Here is a 22,478-nt window from a genome sequence, read left to right on the forward strand (position 1 = left end):
ATGGGGAGTAAAGGAGGGCAGGTTAAAAAAATGTCCTTCTTTACACACATTACTGAGTGTCTTGTGGGCCCTTTTTCATGTACGTGTGACTCAGCAAATCAAAAACAAGAAAATGAAATCAGACACACAGAGCTGAAACAAGGGAGATGATAAGGGCAACAGGAAGCCAGTACACCTGAAACCCTCAGCTTGGTCCTCTTGTTCTGCTTTTCAGAAAGATGTTTCACACTTCCTACATATTTGGAAACTCACTTTTCTCTGAAGATAAGAACAGATACACACATATAATTATGTTCCTCATAATCAAATGATTAGGAGACCCTCCAAAAGAATGTTGAAAACCACAAGCTTTGTTTCACTGAATCTTTGCTGCTTCCCACCTCCCCTCCTATCCCCTTACACCTCTGTCTCAGGCCCCCAAAACCATGCAAGAACATCAAATTTAGACGATCAAATTTAGCTGGGCAGCATCCTCCTCTATTTCCTCCTCAGTGCTTCCTGATTCTGCCAGATGTTGAAACAGCAGAACTTCCTCCCATGTGTATGTATCAAACTGTTTATATCTTAGTTGCCTGTAATGTCACAGAACACTGTGTTCAGATCTCTCCTTGAACTTGTTTCTTTTTTCCTGGAGACAAGAAGACAAGTATTTTGCCCTCTAGAGCCACCAGTGGCTCCCAGCTGGCTTCTCAGCAGCAGCAGCACTGACTGAAAGTGAAAACGGAACCACAAGATCTCATTGTGAGGTGAGTGTTTTGATTTTCTTTGCTTGATGATTTTTGTCTTACAGTTGCAGAATATTGTGCCCCTGAGAACAATTGCTGTTTGGGACAGTTCCATAACCTGAAAACTCGGTGTTGTGTTTATGCTGTGCAGAACATTTTAGTCTTTCAATGTTTACCTCTTGTTTCTCTGGCTCAATGGAATGCTTTTGAGACATAACAGGCTGGGGTGGGGGGAGGGGGCTTATTATGAACCTTATTATGAACCTTTAAGCCACTTAAGAAAAAAGGAACCTCCCCTAGTCTCCTCTCTTCTCTCTCCTCTCCTCTCCTCCCCTCTCTTTGTACTCTCTTTGACATCCACCCACAGGAATACACACACACACACACACACACACACACACACACACACACACACACACACAATTAATGACTTTAAGCATATTTCACAATAGAGAATAAGTTATTTACTACGTATATTTTAGGGATGGGGGTTGGATATAGGACAAATAGAGCTGAAAGATTTTAGGGTTAGACGAATTGAATAAATAATATTTTGAATAAAAGAATCATTCCCTTTTGAGATCACATAACTCAATTTCCCCTAATAGGAACACATTGTTTTTAATTTCTCTTTTATTTCATTAATCTTCCTTAAAACCAATTTGGCATCTTAATTTTTTAGCCTATGGCTCAACTTCTATGGGAAGACATTTTGTGTCGTGTAGACCATAAATTTTTATACTCTAGATTCTTTTAATACAAAAATACTGATCATATGAGGGAAACATATCATCTGATAACTGCATCCAAAGCACACACATTTGAAAAAAGCCAAAAATTAAACAGATTCATTACATTGTGATATAGTTAAAATGCAACCAAATAGAAATTGCAGTGTTCAGCCACATCAGTTTAAAAAAATGCCTAACATCTTAATTTTTTGTGGAGTCTTAATGGCCTTTATGAATTACCTTGTATATTCTAAACTATGTAGCATCCTATGAGAACAAATCTGGTTCAGTGATACAAATCATCTTTCATCTTTTAGCTCTTCCCCTGTAGATCCCGCCACTGAAATTCTGAGCCATTGCTCACAGGGAAGCAATGCTTATTTAGAGTCACTTCTCTACAGGTTCCAAAAGTGGTCACATCTGCTTTTCAGGCATGACTTACAAGTATTCAGAATGGCTTCTTTGCTTTCCTTGTGTTGCTCATTCCATCTTTGGCAACATCTTTAGAGCATGAAGGACTCTAACTTTTTGTCAGAAAACAGTTGCCTTGTAAAAGAATCATTCTTTTACATTATGGTGAATACCTTATTTGAGTGAGATAAGCCACAGATTTTTTTGTTGTTGTTTCTGTTTTTACTCAGGGTTGGGTCCTGTGTAAATGTACAGTATGATAAAGTGAGCAGACTGAAAAGATACTTCCTGGTAACAAGTCCCTTTCTGTGATTCTTGGAGTGAACATGCTAAAGTCCTGCTTTCCAATCTTATCTACAAGGAGAAATCAATACAATCCTCAGAGTGGCTTGAGATTAGAGATAATATATATAAAGCACAATACTGCAACTTATATTCCAGAAGTTACTAAATTCATTTTGTCAAATACACATTCTATATTGCTAGAGAACAAAATAAAGATGGTTTAAAGTCATCCTCCATTTTTTAAATCTCACATTGATGATTTCAAATTCTTGTTAAAATACAAATTCTGATTGGAGACTGCATTTCTAAGAAGCTCTCGGATGAGATCAGTTGCACTTAACACTGACTATAATTTGGATTAGCTCCTAGAGAAAATAGAGTCAGTCAGTAGAGAAAATAAATGTAGCCTATAGATATACATTCTATCAATTAAAGCTGTGGGATCATGGCCCACAGTTAATGGAAACCACAATTCTGCAAAACCCAGCACAGCTCCAGTGTAAACTTCTACAAGTGTACACACACACACACACACACACACACACACACACACACACACAATAATCACACCATGAACCATCACAATTTGTTTGCTCAAAGTCAGTGACAAAGAACAAAACCTTAGAACTAGAGAAAGTAGACTTATTGTCTATGGGTCTAATGTAAGGATGAATGACAGGAGAAGGTCCCTGAGGAAAACTGAGGTACAGCTAAGTTCTAAGAACCACCCATAGACTCATTTTCCTAGGAATCTAGGATTTGTTATTTGCAAGCCATAGTTCTGTGGATTCAACTTGAAGCGTTTGTTTCAAAAGAATCACTAAAGACCTTGGTTCTATTTTTTGCTGAGCCAGTTGCCCCACCTAAAATATGTAATCTTATGCCCATAAGGATGCCCTTTGTATCCAATTCTCTGTGTATTCAGGGTGCTAAAGGTCAATTCTACCTTATATTTCAGTGCCTTAAGGCTCGCCTTTGTTTCTCAGATTTTGATTTCTATTGTCCTCATTGCTCCTTTTCATTTTTCTACTGTTTGACAGTGACAGTCTATTTTGCAAATAAGCATTCTGCTGGAAAATGAGCTCTCCACAAGATGTCCTGAGAAAAGACTTGAAGATGATCCATGGCTGTCCTATGATTTATGCTTTTACAAGCAACTGGGAAAAGATTGAACAGTTCCAGAGCAGGCCAGATGACATTGTGATAGCCACCTACCCTAAATCAGGTGAGTTCTACAGCCTGCAAAACATAGATGTGGCCTTATTATCCTCGGTGAACATTCCATTCCTCAGTGCAGCTATCTAGTTGTAGTGTACAGTGAAATAAATACTTAAAATAGAGAATAAAAACTGTCAAATTACATGACTAGAGAAGGTGTTCCAATGTCTCTTGCCACCAGAATTAAATGCTGACTACAGACTTGTTGCCTTTTGCCACAGGTACCACTTGGATTAGTGAAATCGTGGATATGATTCTAAATAATGGAGATATTGAAAAGTGCAGACGAGATGTTATTACTGCTAGAGTTGCAATGTTGGAACTGAGTGCTCCTGGATTAACAATGACAGGTAACACTAATTGATCTGGTGATAATTCTATAATATTATTTATACAATATAACAATTTTCACACTTGACTCCCATTTAACATAACAGGAGTAAATTCAGCAGCATAAAATTAATGTTTGGAGCTGTGAGTTTGGCCTAGTTGTAGAGTGCTTGCCTAGCATGCACAAAGACCTGCGTTTGATTCCTCAGTACCACCTACATAGAAAAAAGCCAGAAGTGGTGCTGATGAGGCTCAAGTAGCAGAGCTCTAGCCTTGAGAAAATCCAAGGACAGTGTTCAGACCTTGAGCTCAAGCCCAGGACTGGAAAAATAATTAAAAGTTTGAAAATAATACAATAACCAAGGTATATAAAGAAACTTGTTTAGTCTGTTGCATATCCAGATATAATAGCAAATAAGGAAAGTTTTACTATTGAAAACTTGGTTCATAATAAATTTCCTTACATTTTATGGACTTATTTTAAGAGATCAGAGTAAGAAGATTCTCACTGAAGTGGTTAGCTAATTCACAGTCCAATGAAATGAATCCAGAAAATTGGCACTTGGAAGTTGCATAAGGGGGGATCAAGGGAATGGCGCAGGTGAATGAAGAGAAGAAATGGAGAAGAATGAAGTCATAATATTAAATGCATAATCTACAAAACTGAAAACTGAGGGGAGGGGTTAGTTGAGAGGAATGGGGAAATTATGAAATGGATGGCATGAATCAAGATGTATTATAAACTGGTCTATTACATGGTAACTCCACTGTAAAACTGTGTTAGAATAAGAAAGTACAACTTAAATAAGAAACACTAGTTCTTCTTAAAGTGATATTTACTGTTAATAACGTTTATGTTTGATTTCATAAGTATTTTTCAGTATTTCCAAAAGATTATTGTACACTATTGTGGTCTAGACATTAAAGGATCAAAAAGTTATCTATTTTATACCCAGAAAGTTTATAGTTCTATTTGACATTTAAAAAGTAAATTAATAATATATCAGTACTGATACCCTTATATATGAACAGAGTTTATGAGAGAAAATCTTATTTTTTTTTTGGCTAGTCCTGGGCTTGGGCTCAGGGCCTGACCATTGTCCTTGGACTTTCTCAAGGCTTAGCATTCTACCACTTGAGCCTCAGCACCACTTCCAGCTTTTTTTCTATGTATGTGGTACTGAGGAATGGAACCCGGGTCTTTGTGCATGCTAGGCAAGCACTCTACCAGTAGGCCAAACTCCCAGCCCAAGAGAGAGAATCTTATTTTATATTGGCTAAGTGTCTACTCTGAATTAAGACCCAAAGTCATATATATAGCTGTAGAAAGCATATTTGAAGGAGGTAAGCCAGGAAAACTTTGATGTAGAAAACATTTTAGTTTCTCATGTATGTAGTGGCACATGAGAAATGTGGGGAAAATGAAAGAACCAATGGTTATTCCCAAGGTTTTATTTTGATCAACTAAAAGGACTATGGATCAAGGTTCGAGAAGTAATGTACCCACTCTCTGACGAATGTGACTGTAACTCCTCTACACATCACCCCAACAATAAAATACAATAAAAAAGAAGTAAGGTACCCACTACCTGATGAATGTGACTGTAATCCCTCTATATATCACTCCAACAATAAAATACAATTTAAAGAAAAGAAAAGAAGTAATGTACCCACTCCCCAACGAATGTGACTGTAACCCCTCTATACATTACCCAGACAATAAAATACATTTAAAGAAAAGAAAATGAACTATGGACCGATCTATTTTATGAAAAACAAAGTTCTCATTTCTCTGCACTGCATGACCTGGCTAAAGGTCACAATAAAATCCCTGGCAGAATTATAGAGGCCTATAATTAGTATTTCCAAATAAGGATACCCAATCCAACAGCCAGCTTAACTGAAAATTTTAATCATTCTCTTTACTAAAATATTACATAATGAATTTATCTGATCATTTTTCATTTTTGTTTCTGTTGATGCCATTTTATTGTTATAAATGGTTCTTAATGCTGATGGGTTATTCCCTCTTATCGATTATATATTCTTTATGAACAAATAAGTTACATCTCTACTCTAATGTAATCTAGTCATATTCTAGCTATATTGAGAGCTGAGGGTTACAAAGAAGTATGGGAATATATAGTAAATAAATACATAAATGAGCATATGCAAGTAAATATTACTAAGTACTTAAGTTTTGGAAAATAATAATAATAAAATAAAAATAATCTCCTGGATGAGAGACCTGAAGGAGAAGCTAAGGAAAATTTTCAAGTGACTAAAGTGAATTCTGTTATCCCTCATTTGGAGATAAGAAATGTGAAGCACATTCCTCACTTTTGTGAAGTAATTTTCAAATTGTCTTATAATGAGTAAGTACTAGTAAATGTTTAACCCAGGGATCTCAGTCTGTTGCATAGTATTACTTCCCGGAATTCTGAGACATACCTCCGGTTCAGAATTTAGTTGTGTTATTATACATGCCCCCCAAAATGCATTGAAAAGTTGATTGGGAAGATAAAGGAATGCAGGTTCCTTGAGCACTAACTTCCATATACTTAACAAATTTCCCAGGTGTAGAAGCATTAGAACAGATGCCTTCTCCTCGGCTTGTGAAGACACATTTGCCAGTTGACCTTCTTCCTAAGTCATTCTGGGAGAACAACTGCAAGGTACATTCTGCAATGTAAGCAGGATTTTCAATGTGACCCTGGCCTTTTACTCACGCACATTGGAAAACAAAACAAACAAAGACAAAAACACACACAAAAATAAACAAAATGAGCCAAATGTCATATTGACTTGTGATCCTGAGAGTGGAGATACATGAAGAGTGCCACTTAAAATAAAATTTCCAGATAATTTTGGGTTACTTGAGTTTTCTAAACAAGTAGCAACAGATGTCTCATATCAACACAAATTGCTACTTTTATTCCTCTGTTTGCCCTAGATAATATGATCTCCTGCAAAACATAAGCATAAAGATGCCAATTTTTATTGGAACTCTTGGTAAAAATGCTTCATTTGTACTTATATATTTGCTTGAAAAGAATATTTTATTTCAAGTAAATTTTATCTAATAGTCATAGTATTTGATGGCTTTTTAACTAGTATTTTCTAGGTTTTGGTACAGGAAGAATTTTTCAATGCTGTGGAGCTAGTGAATGAAACATTGCTTGTATTATGTCATTACTAAATTGCAATAGATGAAGGATTGGTTCCTATTTTTGGTTTTGCTCCCAACCTTAATTGTGGTCTTTCTTTTGTTTCTGTTGGTCTTGTAAGAGGGCTATCAATTTTATATTTTTGTTTAAAGTGCCACATTTTTGTTTTTATTCTTTTTTATTTTTAGTTTTTTAGATTTGCTTCATTATGATTATTATTTCTCACCTGTTAGTATGGGGGATTAAAGATTATTTTATTCTTATTTTAATAATTTATTTCAGTAAGAACTTAGAATGTGATTTTATTCCTTTTGCCATTTTTTTCCTTTTTTTGGCCAGGCCTGGGGACTCAACTCAGGGCCTGAACACTGTCCTTGAGCTTTTTTTCCTCAGGGCTAGCGCTCTACCATGTAAGTCACACCACCACTTCTGGCTTTTCTAAGTATGTGGTACTGAGGAATCAAACCTGGGTCTCCGTGCATTCTAGGCAAGCACTCTAACCACTAAGCAAAACTTCCAGCCCTCCTTTTGTCTTATTTAATGTAAGTGCTCAGTGGTGTAAAATTTCCTTCTTATTTGCTTTTATTTTACAAGATTTGATTACTTGTACTTTCAGTTTGATAGAGTATACAGTTTCACTTTTGAATTTTACCCTTTTACTGTAGGATTATTTTACAATGGATTTTTTTTCCCGTGTGTTGAAAGATTTTCATATTGCCTTTCAGTTACTGATTTTTCTTTTATTCTATTGTGGCCAAAACTACCCTGTGTAATTTTGATCCTTTTTGAATTACTTACAGAATATTTGAGTCTAGTTTTGTTGCTAGAGTCAGTTGAGAAAATTTGATTTCCTTAGTTAGTTGAAATATCCTGTAAGTTTTGGTCAGACCTTACTCTTCAATGATATTATTCAGTTCTTCTATACCCTTATTGTATTTCTAGCAATTCTATCAATTAAGATGAGTTATAAATGCACCAACCTACTCTACTAATTTATCTTTTGTTGGTTCTAGCTCTGCCAGGTGTTGTTGAATGTATTTTAAAAGTCTATTGCTTATTGGATTGCAGCATTTTCCTAGATGATTAGTTCTTTTGTCATTGTGTAATTCCTTCTTTTCCCCTTACAGCTTCTGTACTGAAATCTTGCATTAGTGCAATCCCTCCTTGTTTTTGCACATTCATATTTTCATGTACAGTTAAATTTTAAGCTGATAAGGTGTATTGGCTTACATCTGGAATAGAGCTACTCAGAAGGCTGAGGTATGAACATCAGTTCAAAGCCAGCTGGGTAGGAAATCCTGGAATTCCAATCCAGGAAATGCAATAAATTACCCACCCCCCCAAAAATGAGCCTGAATTGGAGCTGGAGCTTAAGTGGTAGAGCACTATCCTTGAGCCAGAAAGCTCCAGTCCCTGAGTTAGGCCCAGGATTGGCACACAAAGAATCCTTCAGTTCTCCAAATAATTTTTGCAGTTTAATTCCTTGTCATCTCACCCTGGAGCTCTAAGTAGATGAATGATAGAGCTTTGATTATTACCTCACACATCTTTAGGGTTCTGTTCACTTAGGGTTCTCTTCTGTCTGCTCCCTCACTCTTGTCCATATATTGAGTAACTTCAGGTATGTGCCTTAAGTTGAACTGGTTTTATTCCTCGTCATTTCCATGTACTAGAATCCTATTCAGTAACATTTTTTATGCCAGTTATTGTACATTTTAGATCTACAGTTTCCCTATAATGTATTTGTTCTCTACCTACGTCTACATTTGTTTCAAGAGAATTTTTTTAGTGTTCCGGCTTCTGACAGTTGCTTTAGAATTATTGTCAGATAAGTCAACATTTATTTCTTTGCAGTTTGCGATCATTTGCCTTTCATATTTGTATTGCCTTTTCCTACTTTTTGGATAATTTCCACTTATATCCTGAGTATTTTGAATTTGATAGATTTTTTTCAAAAATCCTATCTAATGAATTAAGTTTAGCACTTTCGTGCCATATGTAAATGGTCTTAATCTCAACACTGCATTGCTCTGATGAAAAAGCACCTTAATTGATTCTTTTTTTTTCTTGTGTCTGTCATGGAGCTTGAACTCTGGATCTGCCCCTAACCCTAGCTCTTCAGCTTAGGGCTAGTGCTCCATCACTTTGAGCCACAGCACTACTTCCTGGTTTTCCTTTTGAAAACATTTCCCAACCCCTTCTTTATTTTTACATTCCTGTTTACTAAATATAAAATGTTCTTGGACAATTTTGATGCTCATGTGGTTTGGGGACAAAAATGGTATGCATTTCACTACATCAGAATGTTTTTTTCCAACTAGCAGATCAAATATGCCTTAATACATTTTTCTTTCCAGGTAGATGTCAAGCAGCTGGTAGACTAGCCATTTTTTGGTGCAATTATTAGAGAGATGCTAATTTGTAAATTGTGTACTGCTCATTTGGAGAAATAAGCCAGTAGACAAGATTTTCCTGTTGAGGAAAAGGAATTCTAGGCAAAAAGAATTTTGCTATTTTACTTATCTATTGATTAAGATTTTACAGATAATATACCAACTATCTAATTTCCTTCTTCCTTTTCCAGATAGTTTATATGGCCCGAAATGCAAAGGATGTTGTAGTCTCATATTACCACTTTGACTTGATGAATAGTTTACAACCTTATCCTGGCACCTGGGAAGAATATTTGCAGAAATTCATGACTGGAAATGGTAGGTGGACTGGCAGAATAAGACAGATAGTACTTAACAAATTTGTTAAAAATTTTTTTCTTAAAAGTAGGTGATAAGAGATAATGTGAATGGAGCAAGTTTGATGGAGAAAATTTTCATGCATATGTAGGACTAATAGAGGGAATCTAAAAATGTCTAAAATAAGAAGTTTTGAAAGTAGAACTTTCGTTAGTAATGTTTATATATATATATATAACTTATTTTTAAGTTTTAAAACTTATTTACATTCAAAGTCAGCATAAGTATATTAAGGTTACATGTGGAAAATAAAATCAACCACAATCAGTATTTTTTAATCATACCAGTTAATAAGCATCATTACTAGTCACTGACATAAAAAAGATACAATGGAATCTCTTCTAATTGTGAGAAATTCTTTAGTCACAATGCACAGTGTTTAACTTACTCAAATATTATATTTATGATACTTAGATATTTATGGATGAAATTAAATTTCATCTGAATTGCTTTTTTCATTTTATGTATCTAAAATTTGTTCATATATCCATAGAAAAATGGATTTAACCTTTAAAATTGATTTTCTTTTCTCCATTTTTCTGCTTACCAAATTCCACAAACTATTTTGCAATTTATTGTTAAGAAATAAAATTAACATAAGAAGGGCTATCAAGGTATGAGAAATAATGCACCTATTATTTGGCAAATTTTACTGTAACCCCTCTATACATTACAATAAAAAAAAGCAAGAAAGAAAATTATCTGGGTGCCCATGGCTCATAATCCTAGCTACTCAGAAGACAGAGATCTAAGGATTGTGATTTGAAGCCAGTCCAGGCAAGAAAGTCTGTCAGACCTTTATCTCCACTAAACTACCAAACAACGGAAAGTGGATCTGTGACTCAAAGTAGTAAAGCTAGACTTGAGCTCTGTTTGGAGACAGTTCCCTGGCTCTGAGTTCAAGCTCCAAGAATAGCAACAAAGAGAGAGAAAAAGAGCAGGGGGAAGGAGGGAAGTGGGGAGAGAGAGAGACAGGAAAGAAAGAAAAAGGAAAAAGGAAAGTTGATGAGTATTTATGGCAATGGTTTCTTGTCCTTAGTGGCTTATGGTTCATGGTTTAATCATGTTAAGAGCTGGTGGAAGAAAAAGGAAGAGCATCCAATACTTTTCTTATTTTATGAAGACATGAAAAAGGTAGGACAGTAAATATTTGTTTTCAATTATACCCTACAGTTTACTTGTATAAAAGGATTAATGCTAAAATTTCAACTTAGATTGTAGAGTCTAAAATGACACCACACATTTCCTGTCCTCCACACCTGCTTACCTACATTTTGATACACTTAAAGTTTATTTGTTTTCATTTTAAAACACATGGCTTGTCTAATTTCTTCTTCTTTCTTAACTATTGGGTTTTGGACCGTCCTCTCTTTTTGAAATTCTCTCTTGAATTTACCAGGATTTCACTTTCTCGCTTACTTTCTGGATATATTTCAATGTATTTCTACATTCTACATTTTCATATATAACTGTCCTTTTTGATTTTTGTTGCTATATTTGGGCTATCAGTCTCATGGATATTTTTTTGCCAGTCTTGGTGCATGAACTCAGGGCCTGACTACTGTCTTTGGACTTTCTCAAGGCTAGAGCTCTGCCACTTGAGCTACAACATCTCTTCAGGCTTTTTCCTGTGTATGTGGTACTGAGGAATCAAACCGGGGTCTTCACGAATGCTAGGCAACCACTCTACCACCAGGCCAAACTCCTGGCTCATGGATATTTTTTCTACAAATATTTGTAGAATATTTGTGTGCTAATGACTTAATGACTCCCAGATCTGTACAGTCATTTGGCTTTAAACATGATCTTATACTAAATCCAACATGCTCAAAACCAAATATAATGTTTCTTTCCCAAAATACAGAGGGGTTGCAGTTACATTCATCAGGTAGTGCTTACATTACTTCTTGAGTTGTTACCACTTCCCATGTTTTTCTCCCACTTTCCCTCCCCCCTCCCCTAACCCCTCCCACTTATCTTGTTTTTCCCTTACCTTCCCAATGGAAGCTCCTAATGTAACCTTTCTTTATTGCTTTACGTCTTATATTCTGGACTTGTGAGGCATTTGCATGTTTTGCCTACTTTCAAATATGTTCCTGCTTTACTTTCTCCCTTTATCTCTTTCAGATCAGAGACTTACAGTTGTCCACCTAGCCTTGTACGAAGTAGTAGCAACTCAATAACATTGCAAATTTGTAGAGGTTAATTGGAGATAAGAGTCTCTGGTCCTTTTGTGCCCTGGATGGCTTTGAACCTTGATCCTCAGATCTGAGCCTCCTGAGTAGTTAGGATTACAGTGGTGAGCCACTGCACCTGCCATTGAGTGATTGTTTTAATGAATAAGTGGATACACAATGATAATCAAAATTTTAGTGGCATCAATTCTAATTTTCATAAGACATAAGAAATCACGTTTCTCATATCTTACTACAAAACGTTTCCTGAGTTGTTCTGCTCAGCCCTTATTTGTGGTCTATAAAAGAATCTTACATCCAAAACTGACAATATAGTCTCTTTATCCAGAGCTTAATAACATTTGTGAGATTTTCTGTCCATACAAAATGGCAAAACAGGGTTTATGAAACCTTTTTAATAATATGGTAGCATTGTATCAATGTTTGGTAAGAGTTAAGTTGTAAATTTTTCATGAGACATAGAATTGTATATTTGTCAAGTATTTCTTGGATAGCAGAGCAATATTTATTAGCTTTATAGATTAAAAATATAAATGCCGGGCACAGTGGCTCACGCCTGTAATCCTAGCTACTCAGGAGGCTGAGATCTGAGGATCAAGATTCCAAGCCATCCCAGGCACAAAAGGACATGAGACTCTTATCTCGAATTAACTTCTAGAAAACGGGAAGTGGGGCTTGGTTCAACAGTACAGTGGGTAGCCTTGTGCTAAAGAGCTCAGGGAGAGGGCCCAAGCCCAGTTCAAGCCTTATGACCTACAAAAAAAATTAGATGCTGATCTTTCCATAAGTTTGAAAAATATACATAACATATTTTTTTTGCTAGTCCTTGGACTTTCTCAAGGCTACAGCTCTACCACTGGAGCCTCAGCACCACTTTGGGCTTTTTTCTTTGTATGTGGTACCGAGGAATCCAACCCAGGTCTTCCAGCATGCTAGGCAAGCACTCTACCACTAGGCCAAACTCCCAGCCCATACATAAAATATTTTTTGCAATATTTTTTAGTACTAGCTTCAGTCTGGGCTAGGCTGCTATTCAAATTTGGATGCAGATTCAATGCTTTCTCTACGTGCCATTCTTGCAAGCATTTTGTTCTTTCTTCATTCAGCTCAAGAGACTTATTCAAATCAACACATTCAATCAGTTAATAGTCTAGCCAAATCACTTTTTTAGGCATTGCATTATACTGTAGAATCCTCCTCAAAATGCTACAAATACCCTACTTGCAAGAAACCTGATTTTTTTTCTACTGCTATCCAGTCATATGAAGAACTCAAATATAAGAACAAATATGGAGAACATATCAAGAAGAAAATTCAGGAAAAAGTCTGATAGTTTACATGTGCTATACATTCTGCTGTCTTTACTGATATGCTTAATCCTTTGGCAGTGGCCATATTATTCTTCAGGTCCTTTGCAAGTCTATCCATGCATTTTCCTAGAGTCACTACTAAATTTGCTTTCAGACCTTTCTATTTCTAATGCCTCCCATCATTGAAATGGCAATCTCATTTTTCTTTCATGGTAGTTTGATGGGAAAATATTACCCAAACTTCTCTTAAAGGAAACTCCTTGCCAACATACCTATATGTGTGCCTATAGACATGCACTCAGTCAATAATACATGTTTTTTCATATATTTTATTGTAATTAATAGAAGGGTTACATTATATTCACCAGATAGAAGGTTCATTCCTTCACAAACATTGATACCCTTTCTCATGTCTTGGTCCCTATTTCCTTCCCACCACCCCTGGCCCCTCAACCTGTTTTCCTCCCTTCCCTATCCGACTTCAAAAAACCAAATACGCATATATACAATATAACAGATAACCAGGTGAAATACTGTAACACTATGAGAGAACCAAGGGATAGCAAAAGAGATGAGAGATAACAGTACATTAAGGACAACAATCACTCATTATATGGCTTTTGTTTCTGTATCCTGGAGGTCCTTTCATTTAGTGTCATACTATATGGCCTTATGTATCTAGGTTTTGCTCTATTGTAAATCTCTGCTAGAAAAGCCCAAGAGGTTTCTACTGATTAGGCCAAATGAGGGAAACCATTTAGCCTATGTTTCTTTGAGTCTGGCTTATTCCACTTAATATGATTTTTTTCTAAGTCTTTCCATTTCCTTACAAATGGGGGGATGTCATTCTTTCTGACAGCAGCATAGAATTCCATTGTGTATAAATACCACATCTTGTTGATCCACTCATCAACTGAGGGGCATCTGGGTTGGTTCCCTACCTTTGCTATGGTAAATAGTGCTGCAATGAACATTGTTGTGTTAGTGGATTTAGTATGTCCTTATTTCTGGACGATTGGGTAAATGCTAAGTACTGGAAATTACTGAGTCATTGGGGAGCTCTATGTTTAGTCTTTTGAGAAACCACCATACTGCTTTCCATAGTGGTTGAACTAGTTTGCACTCCCACCAACAGTGTAGTAGTGATCCCTCTTGGCCACATTCCCGACAGCATCTGTTGTTATTCGATTTCCTGATCATGGCAATTCTAACTGGAGTGAGGTGGAAAGAAATGTAAATCAAAATAATATATGTTTTTAATAAGGAGATGCTTTTTCTTAAAAGATACAGCCTAAAATCTTCACCCAGACACCTAAGGATGGTCTCAGTTTAGCTCAGACTCACCTTTCCACTCTGATAGCTTCTTTCCCTAGTGTAAATAATTCACTCTAACTCCAACCACTACTTTATTTTGTTTTCTTTCTTGTGAACACTATGAAATACTACATTTCTATTTCTTCTACTGGAAATTTGCTTTCCAGCATTTCATTCAACAGTACATCTTGTTACATTCTATATCTTAATATCCTATTTCAGCTAAGATGCTTTTTCTCTGAAAAACTTTTAGAAAGTTTAATTCATATTTAGTTGTACTCCCAAAATGTGTAAAAATTTCATTGCCACTTTAGAAACTTAAAAATAGCTACTATTTAGTTTTTTCCATTTTATTCTAAATGCTCAATGAATAATTTAGGCTTTTATGTTTGTACTGGAAATTTTACTTCCTTTTTTTTCTCTTTCATGCTAAGAATCAATCACAGATTCTCATGCAATTTAGAAAATATTCTATGACTGATTTATATACCTAGGTCAGGCATCCATTCCTTCTTTTGGGGCTTTGAGCTCAGAGTCTCACACTTGCTGGGTTGTCATTCTACTGCTTGAAACACATCAAGGTATTTTCTTATTATATGTGAATTAGGATAACGAAGATACACTTATTTTGTTTTTGCTAGACAACTATTGATTTCAAAGCTCTTGTGATTAAATGATTGAAAAAGTCATGAAAATTTTCAACCAAACAAAATGAGCATTTCTTTTTGTAGTGGAAGTCCACCTGAAGAAAACATGTAACAGAAGTTATATCATTTTGATATTATTTTAGTAATTTACTTGTTTACCATTTTGGGGGCATATCGTTTAACACACAGAATCCAAAGGGAGAAATCCAGAAGGTTAGCCACTTTTTGGGGAAGACCTTAAGTGATGAAGTCGTAGACAGGATAATCTATCAGACTTCATTTGAAATGATGAAGAACAATCCTATGGTGAATTACACGCACCTACCTACTGCAGTGATGGATCACAGCAAGTCCCCTTTCATGCGTAAAGGTAATGCTGACTTTTATTTCTTTTTCTTTATTTTCTTATAAAGGCTTTATTCTGATTCTGTATTAAGCCTGTTTAGGGTTCAAACCTTCCACTATAAAAAATCCTAAAAATACCTACCATCCAAAGTTGCTAAGTTGGACTCAACATTATTAAATGAAATAATGCATGTAAAGCTATTACTAGAAAACCTAAATATCTTATAATCATTTCCCTATATAGTTTTTTGGTAAATGTAAGTGCTTCAATTTTAATATAGATAATTCCAATTTTAAAATTTTGATTCCATTCATTATTTGTCTAAATCAGTTGCACTTGCCTAGTTAGATCTTGAAGTAAAGTCCTAGTTCAGCAAAAGCAAGTCTTTGTCTTAATTGGTACAATTCTCCTCCTCCTCAATGACATACAAATTTTATTCAGTGAGTTATTATCTTCTTGATCTTTACCATATTACATACAAATAATCATCAGAAGAAAGAGATTTATCTCGAGTTTCTCAGGAAATATAGCCACTGGCACATATACAAATGAGTGTCAACGAAGAGGACAGTAAGTAGTAAGACAACAATTTTAATGTAGAAGGATACAATGTCAGATAGATCAATGTCATTCAGTTGCCCAATAGACCATACAATCTTGAAGGATTAATTATGTCTAGCTTTTTACTACTGTCCCAAATTTCAACAGAACAGCAACAAGAGTCCACACTTGGGCCAACATTTTATTTTTAAAAACTCTCACGAAATATATGTATTTGTACTGTAAAATTTATGTACAGATTGAAAGAGCTTTGAATACTTTACATATAACTCCTCACTGTTTAAATGTGTTCTCCTCTGTTTCTAATGACAACGGAATCCTACCACAAATACATTTGTGTTGATCTTCATCTAATATGAGAGATTAATGTGAATTTATTTATATTGCCTAAAATTTATGTTTAAGATGCTTTGGGAATATTATATGTTTAATTTTAATGTCATTCTCAACATAAATGCAAATGAAGAACAAATGTGGTGAATTAGAGAATACAAGTATATTACAAGTACCATAATACTCAAATTCTAGGGAAGTATAGTTACTAGCTCTGCATTCTATGGTTCTTTGAATAGTTTCTACAGCTACCACAGGACATAATATATCCCTTACAACTGATTTAGAGATTTCAATGACAAGCCCAATAGCAGAATAGTTCATAACGAAAAAAAATAAGGAAAGTGAAATATGCTGTGTTGGCAAAGGCCAGTAGAGAAAATGAACAAGGGTAAATATGGGCAAAATACTTTATATATAGGTGTAAAATTACAGCAATTTAACTTGTTGAAATTGCTTTATGAAAGAAAGGGATGAAGAGAGATACAGGGTGGATTTGCCTGTGATAAACTGTGTGTGTGTGTGTGTGTGTGTGTGTGTGTGTGTGTGTGTGTGTGTAGATTTATCTATCATGTGTCACAATGAAACTCCTCATACTAGTAATATATGCTAATAAAAATAAAGAGAAAAATGGGGAAAATAGTAAAATAATCTATTGCAAAAAAGTGTTATAATCTCCATGAATTTAGATTTAAAAATTAGCTCTCCTTAAGAACATCTCTTTAAGAGATACACACTATGTTTGCCAATGATGAAATGCTAATTTTTTTAAAGAAATGTTCCTCTACAGGCCAGGTCTTAAGATTTCTGGCCTTCCTTGGTATATACTATTTTTTCCTTTAAAATAATTTTATTATATTTTTTCCAATGTTGTTTTGTTATTATTAGGGATTACTGGAGACTGGAAGAATTACTTCTCGGTGGAAGAAATTGAGAAATTTGAAGCCATTTACAAGAAGGAGATGTCTGAAACGACTCTTCAATTCTGCACAGAGATTTAAAATGCTGTTTAAAGAAGAAAACACCTGCGGTTTATTGAAATTGGAATCATAACTTGAATTAGATTTCTAGTCAATTCATCATTTAGCTAAATCTCAGGGCATGCTTACCTTTCCCAGGCTGTTCCTGGCTTTTTCTGCCCAAGTACTGAATGGGAGTAGTAATACATATCTGATGGCAGTGAGCTTTGATTCTATAGATTTGATACAGTATGTATCACAAATGATTTCAGGATGTGAAACTTAGAAACATATTTTGTCCAAGAGTACCCACTTTACTCAACCTCATATGCAGTATGCCTGAAGGTTAAGTTCTCTTCCCTATTAGTATAGTCCAGGAAACGCTATCTGCCCAATGACACCATAGGTCTTCATTCTCCTCCAATTTCTCTTTGCTAGAAGTTTGACCCAGAACACTGTGCCCCAGTGCTATCTGCTAGCTTTCAAGTTGTTCATTGAGTCATAGTTCCTCTACCTTCAATCCCTCTATTTAGATAACTCAGTTCTAATTCTAGATCTGGTAGAGAATGTGTAAATGTTTTCCTATACCCTATCTTGTTGCTATGTATCCCAAGTCAAAAACATATAATCTCTTAAATGCTATCTTCCTACACTATCTTCCTTCTCCAGCTTCCTTTCTATTTATTGTCTGTCTGCTTGGACTGATTGTAGATATGTGGTGATAACATTAGTTTCTCAACTCTGTCTTGAGTATCAGTATGTGTACCTACTGCTACAGGTCATATTGAAAGGTGCCAAATTCCATCTAAAGTCACATGAAGCTGGTTAGAGTGCCCTTGGCTGGGTCATAATTGTTCAGGGAGTTAGACACGTTGAAATATAACTGAGATAGGAAGGGGTCACAGGATTTTTTTTTACCTTCATAGGAAATCTCAGCTATTAGCCTGGAATGCCTGAGATAACTTCTTAGACCTGCAGCTGGTTTCAACCTAGCAACTTACTCAGTTCCAACTGCAAACCTTGAGCTCTTTTGCTGAAGGCTAACATTTGAGTACTTTGAACCATAGTTCTACTTTCTGTTTTCTGATAATTAACTAGAGAGAGGGGCCTCAGGTACTTTCTTGACTTTAAACCACAATCCTCAAATCTAAGCCTCCTAACAGAAGGCTTATAGACTTGCTGTCATGAATCACCAGTGTTTGACTGCTAGTGCTTCTTTTTAGGAATAAGTTTTTAGCTGAATAGCATGCTAAAAGAAAACCAGACTTTGCCTTATGTTTTCACTAATAGTTGTCTCTTACTCATTCTATTATCATTAAAATGTCATCACCTGAGGAGTGTAGAAAATATCTATATATTTTCCATAAACCTATGTTAGCTATTTGTATTTTTATACTTGTATTTCCTTAACTTGTCTCTCTGCTTCTGTATATCTGCTTGCTAATGCCCTGAGAAATGCAACTCCTGTTCTTGTGGCTAATCTACAACCACCCATTTGTCCTTGGTTCCCAGACTGAGCTACACTGCAGTAAGGAGTATACACATTCCAAGCCGGGAGCTAGAGATGGTAGCCATCTGGTACCTACAAGGTCGGACTTGCGAGGGCCAGCAAACTATGGCAAATGTCAACCAATCACAAGCCCGTTACCATGGAGATCCCCCTAGACTCATATCTGGCCTAAAACCATCCTCCTAAAATGACAGCCAGCTAGACTGACCAATGATTAGTCACGACCCTTTTCCTGCTTTGTATTCTACCAATCATTTAATGGAATTATAGTATAAATTTCCCACATGGTGTATTGATTTGTTGCTATTACTTGTTGGGGCCTTCCCCCTACCAAAAAATGTATAAAAGGGGCTGTAATCTTGTGCTCAGGGCCTCTGGTCTGCACTCGACTATCATTGCGCAGAGACCAGTGCTCGAGCTCATCAATAAACGACTCATTGCAATTTGCATTGATTTTTGGTCTCTGGCTAGGGGGGGGGGGGCTTCAAGTTTCTGGGCACAATATTTGGTGCATTGGCCGGGAAGCCCCTTTCCCGGACACCCAGACGCCCGGTCACTGAGTCGTCAGGAACGGCCAGTAAGTTGAAAGGCATTGCCGATCTGTACTGGTTATAACCAATCTGTATAATTTCTGGTTGCTTGCAAGCTCTCTGTCTGTGCTGGCAACACGTCTTGGTGGACGTGCTGTAAGACAGCCAGCGGGCCGTGGGAGACATCCCTTGTGCCCTTCTGGGGGGCTATTTTTGGGGCAGCCAGGCTGCCACCGCCCCTCTGGTTGATAGTCCCACCCAGGCTGTTCTGGGGGCTTATTTTCGGGGTGGCCGGGCTGCCACCACCCCTCTGGTTGATAGCTCTCTTCTGGTTGGCAGCCTGGGCACGCATGCGTATTGGGTGGATGTTGTTTGTTGTTTGTCCTGTTTGTTTGGGTTAGCTGTCCTGTTAAATGTTTGTCTTTAACTACAACAGCTAAAATTTAAAAGGTTTATATCTGGTTGATGTGTCTTTGAGTGACAAGGGAGAGCAGCCAGGGGAAAGATTCAATCTGGGTGTAAAAATTATAGAAGCAGGTTCGCTCCCCTGACCTTGCATGGCTGCTGCCTCCTGGGAAAGGAAGGGGAGAGTGCAGAGGAGGACTCTGCAGACTACTCTTGGTCTTTGTATCTGTCTGGTGAGGTTTGCTCAGGGACGGAAGGGCCCCTCTGACTGCTGCCTCTGACTGTGAGATCTCTACCTTGTAACTTGTAGGAATGTTGTAGCTGTTTGTCTGCTCATTGGGGGTGGCAGCCTCATCAAGTGGTGTTTAAAACTGTCTGTGTCTTAAGGAGACTGAGTTCCCTGATTGTACTCTACAACCAGTTTGTTTCTCTTACAGGCTCTCATCGTCTTATCACTAGATAATTAGATATCTGTTTCTGTTTCTGTGCGGGTTGCGGCTCGATTCCCCCTTTCCTTGTGCTCCGGATACTTAGGTTTAATTTTACTTTTTCACCCTGGAAGCAGCTGCAGGATTAATCCAGTTTCCTTTTTCATAACAACCTGCTGAAGTGGCAGTCTGGAGACAGTTGGTGGCAGAACACAGGCTTCAGTCTTAGTTCTCCTAGGTTTAAGACTCCCACCCAATTTTCATCTGCAAAAAGTAATATGTCTGATATCAGAAACAAGCTCTAAAAAAATAAATTCCAGCTAAGTTGCCTTGCAAAAAGTTTTGTTTTAAACCTGGTTCTCACCTGCAAGAGTAAAATTGGCAAAGCTCTCTTGACACAAACTTCCGGAAAATGAACGGCCGATATTAATTTTGCACGCTTTAAGAACTTTGAGTATAAATGTGTGTAAATGAGTGAGTAAAAATGTTCAAGGTTAAATTGTCAGCATGCTGTATAAAACAATGGATTAATTTATACTTGAAACAAAAAGGCAATTGGGTAAATCTAAGTTTAAACTTCAAGAAAAGTATTAGGTTTAAATGTTTTACAATGTCTCAAAGGATTATTACATTGTTTTAAAGAAAAACTGGTAAAAAGTATTTTTCTAAAGTAGAAAAAGTATTTTCTAAATAAAATTTGCATTTAAAAAAGTTGATATTGTAATGCATAGAGCTGTTTACATTGTAAACATTGTATCCTGTTTAGTACAGAAAAATTAAGAAATTTAAATTTTATTTCCTTAAGTTAAAGTTTGGAGACATGTATTAGAGATTTAACTGTAAATTGTTTATCAATGTCAGAAACTTTGCCTGTCTTTTAAAACTGTTTAGGTAATCAATAGCCAAGAGAAAGGACGGGAAAACTTCGGATCATCTTCATCCTTTTTCCTTGCAGACTAACACTGAAAATCTGATGGTAAAATATGGGTAATATGATTAGTATTTTAAAAAAATGTTTAAAAGTTTATCTTTGTATGATTTGGTTTCATGTTACTGGATTGCAATTGAACGTATTTTAGAAAAAGAAGGAAACTGAGTCCAGACTTAAACTCTTGGTGCACTGATGATATTTGTAGTTCTTGCATTAAGAAAAAACTTATTTGGGTTTAAACTGTTGGAGTTCTAGGCGGTAATCTTAACTGCAGAAAAAAAAATTCCTCTTCTAAAGGGCAAAGGAAGTGCCTTGAGACCTAGGGGGCCTGGAGGCAAAGGGAGTTCCTTGAGACCTTAAAAGTTTTTTAAATGCAAATAAAGACTAAAGTGTTAAGTGTTGAAGTTAAAAAATGTAAAAGTTTTAAAAAAAACATTAAAAATGGGTTTCTAAACAAAATTTAAAAGTAAAGTTGTCCTAAATATTTGTTTCAAAAAAAAAAAGAAAAATTAGGACTACCAAAATGATTGCTTAATTGCTATTTCAGCTTACTCTTGTAAGTTACTTTATAGCAATCTCCAGCAATCCCATGGAGAAGGACAGCAGATCCTCATTCAGATATAATTTTGGCCCTCACCAAGTTCCAGGTAAGATCATGCTTAGAGACTATTTCTGAGTTGACCACCTTGTTGCTTCTAATTGGAGTAAAGTGGCCTTTTGTAGGACTCATTGATCTAAAAGCTGCAGTTTTGAGCCAGCCTGCCCAAAGCAAAGTCCCTGTGAGACTGTGGTGTCTAATCTGGCAGCAGAGTGCTATTGAGGCAGAGTTGCTTTGGAGCTCAAAGTGGCAGAGTGCTAGCTCTGAGCTGAAAAGCTGGGGGACAGCACTCAAGCACCAAGCTCGGGACTCACAGTGGCAGAGTGCAAGCCTTGAGCTGCAGAGCTGAAGAGCGGCACTCAGGCCCTGAGTTTGGGACTTAAAAGTGGCAGGGTGCTAGCCTTGAGCTGGAAAGCTGAGAGACAGCACCCAGACCCTGAGTTCAAGTCCAGCAACGAACAAAGTAAAATGCCAATTGGACATTCATCCCTGTATAAAGAGACACTACTGGGACAAAAGATGCAGTAAGCCACTGCTTGGATGGCAGAGATGGTGTCAGATCCTAGAGTCACTTGTGCTTGGCCATTCAGAATTAATCAGAGCTGGGAGGTCATAAAATAGTTTGTAAGCATGCCTTACTAATGCCCATGCCTTTCATAACTGGGCAGAAACATGTCAATCATCTGTAATAATGGATAGTCTAAAGTCCTAACTGAGCAAATTTTGATTTGACACCAGCCACAACTTCAGGGAAGTTTGTGGATCTGAGGCTTGTGTCCCCACTGATCTGTATA

The 22,478-nt window shown here is 36.5% G+C and overlaps 1 protein-coding gene across 1 annotated transcript; it reads left to right on the top strand.

Annotated features, from left to right (window-relative positions):
• The first annotated feature begins 606 nt into the window (after positions 1 to 606).
• Positions 607 to 22,198, top strand: Sult1b1 (sulfotransferase family 1B member 1). Its single transcript, XM_090343474.1, has 8 exons — positions 607 to 746; positions 3,193 to 3,377; positions 3,592 to 3,720; positions 6,278 to 6,375; positions 9,452 to 9,578; positions 10,657 to 10,751; positions 15,273 to 15,453; positions 17,212 to 22,198. Exons 2-8 carry the CDS (start codon positions 3,230 to 3,232, stop codon positions 17,322 to 17,324), a joined length of 891 nt encoding a protein of 296 aa, XP_090199600.1. The 5' UTR covers positions 607 to 746; positions 3,193 to 3,229; the 3' UTR covers positions 17,325 to 22,198.
• The last annotated feature ends 280 nt before the right edge of the window (positions 22,199 to 22,478 follow it).

The sequence above is a fragment of the Megascapheus bottae genome, chromosome 13 (genome assembly GCF_031878675.1).
Source record: "Megascapheus bottae isolate mThoBot1 chromosome 13, mThoBot2.hap1, whole genome shotgun sequence".
NCBI classification, from domain to species: Eukaryota; Metazoa; Chordata; class Mammalia; order Rodentia; family Geomyidae; genus Megascapheus; species Megascapheus bottae.